The sequence below is a fragment of the Callospermophilus lateralis genome, chromosome 1, assembly GCF_048772815.1.
Source record: "Callospermophilus lateralis isolate mCalLat2 chromosome 1, mCalLat2.hap1, whole genome shotgun sequence".
Taxonomy (NCBI): domain Eukaryota; kingdom Metazoa; phylum Chordata; class Mammalia; order Rodentia; family Sciuridae; genus Callospermophilus; species Callospermophilus lateralis.
In genome coordinates, this window is record NC_135305.1 from 214756250 (window position 1) to 214767164 (window position 10915).

Here is a 10915-nt window from a genome sequence, read left to right on the forward strand (position 1 = left end):
TAAACTCTCTGTGACTGTGTCTGTCAGTGTAGTGTAGCTGAATGTCTTTGTGCTTTCTTGTTTGTGTACAAGCTTTTGCAGTGATATTCTGTGTGATTGTGTGTGTGAGACTCAGTGGTTTTCTTTTCAGGTATGGCTGTTATCTTTGGGGTTTGTTTGTTTGGTGCTGGGGATTGAACCCACACCCTCATGAATGCTAAACACTTACTCTACCACTGAGCAACACCCCTGCCCTTATTTCTGTGATCATATGACTGCTATTTGTGTATTAGTCTGTGGTTGTGTATCTGTATGCATCTGTGATTCGATCTGTATGCCGTTTTGTGTGGTTATGTGCCCAGGTGTGATACATCTGTGCCTAAGTGAGCAGCTGCACTCATTAGGTCTCTTTTGTTGTTGTTGTGCTACGGATTGAACCCAGAGCCGTGTGCATATAAGCCAAGCACTCTACCAACTGAGCTATATTCACAGCCTACTAGGTCTCTTTAAGGAGCATTTGTATGTCATGCATTTGAATCTGGGAATTGAGTGCCTGACCATGTCCTCTGTCTTACAGTTACACATCTACTGTGACTTGCCTGTTTACCAAAAACTGAAGAAAGCCCAGAAAGCAGGAGGGCCTTGCTCAGTGTCACAGTAGGCCTAACCAGGGCCCTTGCCATCCACATTGACACTCTAGAGAGTGATGTTATTTGGTGGGCCCTGCTTCTCACATCATCTCTGACTTAGTGTGGGATTGTGTCTGAATGTGATCATTGGCCTGCCTATCCCTAAGTCTCTGGGGCCTAAGTCCCCCTGGACCCTCTCACCTTCTGGGCCCTTCTCTCTTTTTTTTTTTTTTTAGAATTTTTTTTAATATTTATTTTTTAGTTTTCGGTGGACACAACACCTTTTTATTTTATTTTTATGTGGTTCTGAGGATCGAACCCAGCTCCCTGCGCATGCCAGGCGAGCACATTACCGCTTGAGCTACATCCCCAGCCCCCTTCTCACTCTTAATATCCAAATAAAATGGTTCCAGTCCTTCTTCCCACACAGCAGGAAATCCATCACTACCCTGAAATGCCTGGGATTCCACACAGGTCTCCTGGTCACCTCCCTCCTCCTGTAGCTAGTGGCTTCTCTCCTCCTTTCTACCAAAGCCTCCTTCCCTGGTGCTGGTATGGGGTGTTGGAGTTCTCTGATGCTCGTTAGGGGTGAAGGAGCAATGACAACATACAAGCTGGAGAACCCAAGTTGAGATTCAAACCTGGCTGCTCTAGGAAATCTATCATTCCTCCTGGCCACACACTCCAAGGAACTTTGTTTCCCAACCAGATGTCACCTAACCCCTAGACCCCTGTCTTCTTGCCTCATCTTGAAGAGCCAAACATGTCTGTGTAGTGCCTTATCTTAAACAGAGATCTCTCCCCAAGAGAAACTTTGCCTTCCTCTCCAGAAAACCACTCCAGTTACAATCAGTTTGTTTCATGAGATGAAATACACGTCACATTAACCATTTTAAAGTGTAAAATTCATTAGCACAGGCATGTAATTTGGCTGGCTGGGTCATTTTTAACTTTCGAAGAACCATCAAACTTTTCCAGGGCTGTGATTGTGGCTCAGTGGTAGAGCGCTTGCCTAGCATGTGTGAGGCACTGGGTTCGATCCTCAGCACCACGTAAAAATAAATAAAGTAAAAAAAAAAAAAAAACAAAAAACTTCCAGCTGGGTGAGGTGGCACATACTTGTAATCCTAGCTACCTGGGAGGCTGAGGCAGAAGCACTGCAAGTTCATGAAAGCCAGCCTCAAGAACTTAGCAAGACTGTCTCAAAAAATAAAAAGGGCTGGGGATGTAGTTCAGTGTGTGGGGCCTTGGGTTCAATCCCCCACCACAAAACAAAATAAGCAAAAAGCCCCTGTTTTCCATAGTGGCTGTACCACCAACAGTGTAATTCCCCTCAGTTCTGATTTCTCCACGTCCTCACCAACACTTCCATTTTGTTCTTAGAATTCTCTTAATTATCTAGTTCACATTGTTGGAGATTAAACCAGGGCCCTGGGCATGCTATGCATGCACTCTGGTCCTGAGCTGCACCTCCAGCTCTATTATATTTTGAGATGGCATCTGGCTGTGTTGCCGAGGCTGGTCTCAAAGCCCTGGGTTCAAGTGATCCTCCTGCTTCAGCCTCCAAGTACCTGGGACTACAGGTGTGCACCACTGTGCCTGGCTATTTTCCATTTTTAAAAAATTACAGCCATCCCAGTAGTTGTACCAACCCTGCTTTTTGCCTTTCTCTTCTACCCCAGGGTATGCAAATTTTTTTAAAAAAAATTTTATTATTGGGCTGGGGATGTGGCTCAAGTGGTAGCGTGCTCGCCTGGCATGCGTGCAGCCCGGGTTTGATTCTCAGCACCACATACAAACAAAGATGTTGTGTCTGCCGAAAACTAAAAAATAAATATTAAAAAATTCTCTCTCTCTCTCCCCATCTCTCTCTCTCTCTTAAAAAAAAATATTATTATTTTGTGTGTGTGTGTGTGTGTGTGTGTGTGTGTGTATATATATATAAATTTAGAGACAGGGTGTCACTAACTTGCCTAGCACCTTGCCATTGCTGAGCCTGGCTTTGAATTCACAATCCTCCTGTCTTAGCCTCCTGAGCCACTGGGCTTACAGGTGAGTGCCACCGCACCCAGCTCTTTTTTTTTTTTTTTTTTTGTCTTTTTTGTGTGATGTGTTTTTTTTTTGTTGTTTTTGTTTTTTTTTTTTGTGTGTGTGTGTGTGATGTGTTTATGGCACACTATGACTGATCTGTGGTGACACATCCGTGTCTGGGTGAAGCTGTGTGCTGTATTAGGATGTTTGATTCCATGTCCCTGTGATTGTCTGTGCTTGGCTGCTTGCGCCCCCTATGGTTGGGCAATGGTAACTCTAAATTTGTGGCTACATATTGTGTCTGGGGCAGGTAGTGTGCTATTTAAAGTGCAGGTTTTGGGGAGGATGTCTGTGATTTTATGATGTATGGTTGTGTGCATGACTCCATCGCTATGTTTATGGACAGCTGTGTGCAGCCACGTTTTATTTTTTTGTGTCTGAGGCCACCTCTGTTTTAGGGGGTTGTGCGACGTCAATAGTTATAACAACAACATACCCAGGAATCTCCGTGTGTCTCCTTGGTTGTGGCCAAACTGTATCAGTGGGATTGTGTAACTGGGATTTTTTTCAACACCTGTCATTATGAATTCTGCATCTCAGGATTGTGTCTGTAATATTGTGCAATGCTAAGCAATATAGTATCAACAACTGTTTGCATAGCATTTACAGTGCATTAAGTATTATAATTAATCTGGAGATGATTTAAAGTATTTAAAGGCTGCAAGAAGATTCTATACAAATAGTGCCATTTTGTATAAGGGACTTGAACATCTGTGAATTTTAAAATCTGGGAGGGGGGTCCTGAACCCATCCCCTGTGGATATGGAAGGATGACTGTATATGTACAGAAACCCTACTTTCTGTGTGGTTTCCTGGACTAAGAGATCAGAAACTTGTGTCACTATGTAATTGCATGGCTATTTGAGCTAGGAACTGTTTCTGGGGCATGAGGTTGTGTGCCTATCCAAGCTCCCCAGGCACCAGAGTGGAGGCCTCTCTTGCAGAACCTCAGTGTGGTTCATTCATCCAGCAGTGGCCAGGCCCAGAGCCAGGGTCTGGGTCTCCTGCTTGATCCAACATCCCATCCCTGCCTCCATCACCTTGAAACAACTGTAACTGCACCAGCCTCCCCTTCCCCATAGTTCCATGCAGTGCCCACTGAGAGTCAGTGGTAGGCAATGGTTGGCTGATTGGCAGGGGCTCCCTCCCACCACAGGGTTCAGACCCTGAGAGCTCACATCCCAGTCAGTATGAAACCAAGCTAGTTTGCAGACCCACCCTCCAGCCCTCCCCCTCACTGGGGACACAGCTCTGGGTGTTCTGGGCCCCCACCTGATAGCAACCTCCGACATCTGGTGTGTCTGATAATGCCTGGCAGGGAGTTCATGCCAAGTCCCGCCATCAGCACAGTTGCTGCTGTTTATTGGGGAGGGGAAGGGCTGCAGAGTCCTACTTGGGGAACAAGGGGGTCCCACAGCCCCTTCCCAGAATATGCATTCTGTCACTTGCCCTTTCTCCAGAAAGGTAAACTGAGAGCAGGCCTCCAAGCTTCTCCCTTTTTGAGAACTCAGTGCCTCTTTACCCAGCACCTGCACCCTCAATCCCAGGACCCCCCAACCACTGACATCTGACTTAGCTTTGAAAACAGAATCAGTCTTTCAGGCCCAGCCCCAAACAGTAGGAGGTGAGATCCGTTCCCCTGAAACAGTGATCCCTGCCTTGTCTGTGCCTTATCAAGGGCTGCAGCCAATCAGCTGAGGGCTGAGAGGAGCCCTCCAAGGGGCCCAGAGAGCCTCAGAGCCCACGAGGCAGCCAAGGGAGAGGAGGCCTGAGGTGCAGGGTGAGCACCAGCCAGCCATGGCCACAGCTGAGACTGCCTTGCCCTCCATCGGCACGCTGACGACCCTGGGCCCCTTCCCGGACACCCAGGAGGACTTCCTTAAGGTGGGGTCAGGTGGGATCCAGGTGGGCTGTCTACAAGTCAGTGCTGTGGCCACAGGTTTTTTTTTTTTTTTTTTTGCGGGGGGGTTAGGCCTGTATTTTGCCTTGGTGTTCTCCTCCATCCAGGTCTAGGGGGCTCTGAGGTTTGGGATGGGGCCTATTTCTGAAATGGAAAACTGAGGTGTGAGCTGAACCCCTTGCGTGTTTAGGCTCAGAAGGACAGACAATGTCCCCAATATCAATTGGAAAGAGTAAAGCTATCTGGGGTTTTTCCAGGCCTTGGGACTTAATCTTATTAGGAGATGGGGAAGGAGAGGGAGGATCTGGGGGGCAACTGAGTCAAGGCTGGGTTTCCCCAACTCAGCTTCCCATCCCCAGTTCTACCACCCTTCCCCCATCCTGAATATGGCTGCAGATAAAGGAAGTCTTATCTTCTCTCTCCAGACAGACCTATGGACCTCTGTCTTTGGAGCTGAAGGAGAGTTAGGGGGGTAGTTTGGGGTATGACAGTCAGACAAGTCCCCTTTCATAAGCTTCTGGCCAGCCACTGTCCCTGGGTAAAGTACCCCGGTGTCTGCTCAAGTCTCAAGGTGTGCGCTCCCTCTCCAGTGGTGGCGTTCCGAGGAGGCACAGGACATGGGTCCGGGTCCCCCTGACCACACGGGGCCACCCCTCTACGTGGGCATGGAGTCCGAAGACCAGCCTAGGGAGAATGAGGACAATGAGAAGGACGCGGCCGCCGACTGGGACCTGAGTCTTTTGCTCACCAACTTTCCGGGCCCGGAGCCGGGCGGTGAGCCCCGGACCTGTGCTCTGACGTCCAGTGAGGGCCCCGGGGCGCAATTCCCACCGCCGCCTGAGACTCTGGGCCCATATGCCGGCGGCTCGGAGTTTTCGGCTGGGCTCTTGGGCTCCGAGGAGCAGGCAGGCTGGGTTCGCCCTGCCCAGGGGGCGACAGCTCTCAACCCCTTAGTGGCACCAGCCCTGGCCCCGGCCCCCGAGCCCAAGGCATTGCAGCTGCAGCCAGTGTACCCAGGGTCAGGTGCGGGCTCCTCGGGTAGCTACTTCCCGCGGACCGGGTTTTCAGTGCCCGCGGCTCCGGGCGCCCCCTACGGGCTGCTATCGGGGTATCCCGCGCTGTACCCAGCGCCGCAATATCAAGGGCACTTCCAGTTCTTCCCCGGTCTCCCGGCGCCTTCGCCTGCCCCTGTCGCGACCCCAACCTATCTGAATTGCCTGGGACCCGGGACGGTGGGCACGGGACTCGGGGGCTCCGCAGGAGACTCAGGAGTAACTACAGACGTCGCTCCAGCAAAGCGAGGTCGGCGCCCGTGGACGCACAAGAGGCAGGCTGCGCACACGTGCGCGCACCCGGGGTGCGGCAAGAGCTACACCAAGAGCTCCCACCTGAAGGCGCATCTGCGCACGCACACGGGTAAGGGGGCGGGGCCCGGGCGCGCGGCCGGGACGGGACCCCGCTGCAGAGCGAGAAATTAAGAAGGGCGCGGGGGCTAAAGGCGAAGTGCAGGCCAGAGGGCAGGTTCTGGACTGCAGAGGCAGGGCTAAAAGCAGAGTCACAGCAAGGGGCGGGGCCGAGTGAGCAGGGAGGAGATCTGGAACTTCCCGGGCAGAGCCACAGAGCACAGCACCAACGCTGGAGGAGGACCGGGCAGAAAAAGGGCCTGGAAAATTGGGGGAGCGTTTCAGTACTGGGGGCCGACTCGTAAGAGCTGCGCCAGGGCTAGTCGGAGAGGCAGAAGTCCCGACGAGGGGTGCAGCTAGAGGAGGGACTGTGGGGAGGGTTCAATCTGGAATGCCAGAGCCACTGAGGCCATGGCCAGTGTTTCCAGGCACGTGTTTGCTTGGTGTTGAGGCTGAACCAGACGTGTAGGAGGCGTGGCTAGGACCCAGCAGGATAAGATGGGTATAATCAGTTTCAGGGTCGACTCACTGGGGAAAGGCCTCGACATCCAAGCAGGTCTAGAGCGTAAGAGGGGAGAGCTGGGAGACAAAAGGCATAAAAAGGGACTGGGAATGTGACTCAGTGGAATGCTTAAGGCCTTTGCTGCAATTCCCATCACCCCACCACCACCACCAACAACAACAACAAAAAAAGAAGTTAGGTCCTAGGAGTGATAGACAAGGGTTAGGCCAAGTGTATACTGTCCCTCAAGCGCAGCGAGGAGATCATAACCACTGGACACAAGGCCTGGAACACGGAGGTGAATTTCAGGGTTCAGACAAGGTCGGGGCGAAGTTACACAGCTGCTAAGGGCTCCCTGGTGCAAGAAAGGGCCTGGACTATTGGAGGCAGGACAGAAGGACAGGGTTGGGGCTGTCCTAGCACAGGGTACTAGGGCATAGGAAGTGAGGACAATGGTGTAGGGTGCAGGCTTGGGCCCAGGAAATGAGAGAGTGTGTGAACCAGTTGGAGGTATAGAGGAAGAAGAAGGGTGCATACACTGGCAGGCCCCTGAAAATGAGTGGTTCCTTTAGTATTATACCCTAGATACCTCACTTGCCCCACCCTAGTTCTGGCTCAGGCTGAGAAAAGGGATGTTACCTGATGCAGCAGACCCAGGGACAGGGTGGGTCAGACAGTGGCACTCACAGCTTCCTTGCCCCTTAGGAGAGAAGCCATATGCCTGCTCCTGGGATGGCTGCGGCTGGAAGTTTGCACGCTCTGATGAGCTGACCCGCCACTTCCGGAAACACACAGGACTGCGTCCCTTCAGCTGCCAGTTCTGCCCGCGTGCTTTTTCACGCTCCGACCACCTAGCCTTGCACATGAAGCGCCACCTTTAAGCTCTGCCCTGGTACTTGGATCTTGCCAGGAACTGGGGAATGTAAAAAGTGGATCCATGCAGGATTGTTTTCCCAAGGACAGAGGACCCTTGTTTGGACTCCACAAATCCCCGGAAAGATCAAGAACTGACACAGACAAATCTAGGGGAGTCTCCAACCAAAGGGAGCCACACAGAAATATCTAACAGTCACACAGACCCAGCGCAACAGACCATCAAATAAATGGGACTCAGACCAGCTTGCAGGAAGCCCTGAACAGTGGGAGGTGGGTGGTGTGAGGTTTCCCGGAGACCCAGGGCCTGCAAGGGGGCTTCATGCCAATACTCCTGAAGCTCCACATCAGTTGGGCATGGTTATGAGTCGTATAAAAATGCCCTTCCTATATAAAGCTTCCTCGTTGACCTGACTGGATTATGAGGGTTGGAAGTTGGAAGGAAGTTGTACCACCAGAGGTGATATGGGGTGGGGGGTACACATCCTCATCTAAACTTCGATATCCCCTCACTAACGATGACCTGGGCCTTCCGGGCACTGCAGGGCTTTGTCATCCCCTTTCCACTTCTAAGACTAAGCACCGTCCTGTATCCTGTCTTGAGCTCTGGGGACATTCACAACGACAGTGCCCCTCCATTTAAGAATCCTCAGACCGGCCCCAAAACTTCATCACGATCCAGGGTGACTCAGCTAGCTGGGGGCGGGGGGGGGGGGAAGCCTGAGAAAACATGCAGAATGAAAACAGAGAAGAAGGGGAGTATCAGTCCCCTTAAGAGAACATAGGTGACAAGAACTGGGCCTAACTTACAAGGCAAGAAAGTGGGGGAAACCCAAACTTGTGCCTGATTCAGATGCGGAAGCTAGAGAGGGTCCCAAAAGAAGAGTGGTCTGAGATTAGCCTCCCAGAGAGAAACCGGGGCGAGACTCCCACAGAGGCCGGATCAGAGGCCTCGCACCGGACCGCCCGACCCTAAGGGGGCGTGGCGAGAGGTGGAGTCTGCGCCGCGGCGGGCCCTGTGGAGGGCGGGCCTGCGGGGAGGCGCCGCCTGGAGGGGAGCCCCGCCCTTGCAGGGGAAGGGAGGCTGCCTTTCCAAATCACTGCGTTGGTTCTCAGAGGCGGAGTCTCCACCCTGGAGATGTTTCCGCCCAGGTTTGGGGAAGTGAGGGCCTCTAGGAACTTGTGACCAGGTTCCCCCCTGTCTCAACCCAGATTCCTCAATTCCAGCCCCATGGCAGCGCTGAATCGGCTGCTGCTGGTCGCTCTGCTCTGGGTCCCTGCCGGGGCCCTGAGCTGCTATGGGGACTCGGGGCAGCCTGTGGACTGGTGAGACAGGAGGCCACGGGGCTGGGCGGGGGCAAGATGCGGGAGAGCCGCCGGGAGCCTCTGGCTTGCTGGGTGGTTCCATGAAGCGTGGAGCTTCTTCTCTTCCCCTTCTCCTTTTCTGTGCCTTCCCCAACCTCCAGGTTCGTTGTCTACAAGCTGCCAGCCCACAGCCACCCTGGGGATGCGGTCTGGAGGGGAATGCGGTACAAATACTTGGACGAGAAATCAGGGGGCTGGCGCGACGGCGTGGGGTCCATCAACAGCTCCACAGGGGCCGTGGGCCGCACCCTGCTGCCACTGTATCGTGGCAACACTAGCCAGGTGAACGATGCTGTCTGAACTTAGATGTGAGTCCCTAGGAGGGGCCCCGCCTGGGGCGAACCTTTAAGTTACTCCTCTCTCTCCACAACCCCCCATCCCAGCTGGCCTTCCTACTCTACAATGACCAGCCGCCTCACTCCAGCATGGTTCAGGACTCTTCCAGCCGCGGGCATACGAAAGGTGAGTCCTGGTCTGGGAGCTAAGGAGGGGCCCTGTTTCCTTATGCATTTTTCCCAAGCTAACATTTGACCTCATGGAGGGTGGGTATCTGTTCCCTGCTTACACCCTTTCCAAGACCCCATGCAAAATGCAGATAATCTTGCTTGAGGGGGAATACTTTGAGCAGTCCCCTGATCCCTTTCTTCTGGTCTAGGCGTCCTGCTCCTGGACCAAGAAGGGGGCTTTTGGCTGGTTCACAGCGTGCCACGCTTCCCTCCACCCGCCTCCTCTGGTGCATACAGCTGGCCTCATAATGCTCAAACATATGGACAGACCCTCCTCTGTGTGTCTTTTCCCCTTTCCCAGTTCTCAGAGATTGGTGAGTAGAGTTAGCAAGGTAAGTCTAAATTCCCGGATCAAAAGTTGGAATGATCAGCCTCACATTCCCTTCTTCCTTGTCCTCCAGGCCGGCAACTGACCTACACTTACCCCCAGGTCTATGACTACAAGCTGGATAGTGTCATTGCCCAGAAACTCCCCATCCTGGAGAAAGTGGTCAATGGCTCCCATGTTACCCAAGAACCCTGGAACAGCAGTGTAACTCTCGTGACACAGGCAGGGACTGCTTTCCAGAGCTTTGCCAAATCTGGAAAGTTTGGAGATGGTAAGCCTTGAGGCTGAGGGGTGGTGTGTTCTTTGTGGAAGGGCAATCTGGTGTAGCCACAGCTTAGAACAAGCCAAGATCAGGTTTCTTTGGCAGCCATAATCACATGAGAGGTAAACAACCATCAGGGTTCAGATTTTGATTTCTGGCTGTGTGATGTGTGATTTCCTCTGAGCCTGTTTTCTTGTCTGGAAATGGGAACACCGATGCCTACCTTAAAGCGTGGTTGTGAATGAAGTGATGCACATAAAGTCTTTGGTAAGGGTCATTAATGTTAATGTTGTCATTCTTGCAGTTGATGAGAATTGACAATTGAGCCCAGAGACAGGGAGTGACCTAGGGAATCTCTAGGATTGGCCCTGCCCCTGGCCATGTCCTCTTTCTATTTTCTGCAGACTTGTATTCAGGCTGGTTGGCCGCAGCTCTTGGCAGCAACCTGCAGGTCCAGTTCTGGCCAAATTCTAGAGGCACCCTGCCCTCCAACTGTTCAGGGACCCAACATGTTCTGGATGTGACCCAGATAAGCTTCCCTGGACCAAGTGGACCAAGCTTCAATGCCACAGAGGACCACTCCAAATGGTGTGTGGCTCCAGAAGGGCCCTGGGCCTGTGTGAGTGACATAAATAGGAACCTCCGAGAAAAATATCGGGGTGGAGGCACACTGTGTGCCCAGCTGCCTGCCCTCTGGAAGGCCTTCCAGCCCCTGGTGAAAAACTGGACACACTGTATAGAATAGAGCAGAGTCAGCAGAACAAAAAACTAAGCCCAGAAGAACAAAGAACTAAGGCTTGGGAACCAGTTTGGATTTGAGTTTGAATCCCAGTTTAGCCCCCTCTTAATTGTGTGACCTCAATTATGTGCCTTAGTCTACAAATCTACAAAATGGAGATTGTAACACTCCACTCAGGATTGTTGAATAAAAGGAAATCCTTTGGATGATGCTATTGACTTTTTCTTCAGGTAGGCATTAGGACACAGATTAGACACCCCATCCTCTTCTCTTCCTAAGGGTCTGGATACAGCTGGTGTATAAGTGTGCTACTCAAAATTCACCTCCCCTTTCCATGG

The 10915-nt window shown here is 52.2% G+C and overlaps 2 protein-coding genes across 2 annotated transcripts; both read left to right on the plus strand.

Annotated features, from left to right (window-relative positions):
• Nucleotides 1-4432: 4432 nt before the first annotated feature.
• Nucleotides 4433-7670, plus strand: Klf1 (KLF transcription factor 1). The gene is made up of 3 exons (XM_076847883.1): nt 4433-4583; nt 5190-6015; nt 7210-7670. Exons 1-3 carry the CDS (start codon nt 4497-4499, stop codon nt 7383-7385), a joined length of 1089 nt encoding a protein of 362 aa, XP_076703998.1. The 5' UTR covers nt 4433-4496; the 3' UTR covers nt 7386-7670.
• Nucleotides 7671-8461: 791 nt separating this feature from the next.
• Nucleotides 8462-10786, plus strand: Dnase2 (deoxyribonuclease 2, lysosomal). The gene is made up of 6 exons (XM_076847884.2): nt 8462-8703; nt 8844-9024; nt 9126-9204; nt 9398-9562; nt 9650-9847; nt 10243-10786. The coding sequence occupies exons 1-6, from the start codon at nt 8609-8611 to the stop codon at nt 10581-10583; spliced, it is 1059 nt and encodes a 352-aa protein (XP_076703999.2). The 5' UTR covers nt 8462-8608; the 3' UTR covers nt 10584-10786.
• The last annotated feature ends 129 nt before the right edge of the window (nt 10787-10915 follow it).

Coding starts and splice junctions, on each gene's coding strand:
- Klf1 (XM_076847883.1), top strand. CDS start 4,497: ATGGCCACAGCTGAGACTGCCTTGCCCTCCATCGGCACGCTGACGACC. Junction 4,584..5,189: donor CCCAGGAGGACTTCCTTAAG/GTGGGGTCAGGT, acceptor CTCCCTCTCCAG/TGGTGGCGTTCCGAGGAGGC. Junction 6,016..7,209: donor GCATCTGCGCACGCACACGG/GTAAGGGGGCGG, acceptor CTTGCCCCTTAG/GAGAGAAGCCATATGCCTGC.
- Dnase2 (XM_076847884.2), top strand. CDS start 8,609: ATGGCAGCGCTGAATCGGCTGCTGCTGGTCGCTCTGCTCTGGGTCCCT. Junction 9,025..9,125: donor ATCGTGGCAACACTAGCCAG/GTGAACGATGCT, acceptor CCCCCATCCCAG/CTGGCCTTCCTACTCTACAA. Junction 9,563..9,649: donor TTCCCAGTTCTCAGAGATTG/GTGAGTAGAGTT, acceptor CTTGTCCTCCAG/GCCGGCAACTGACCTACACT.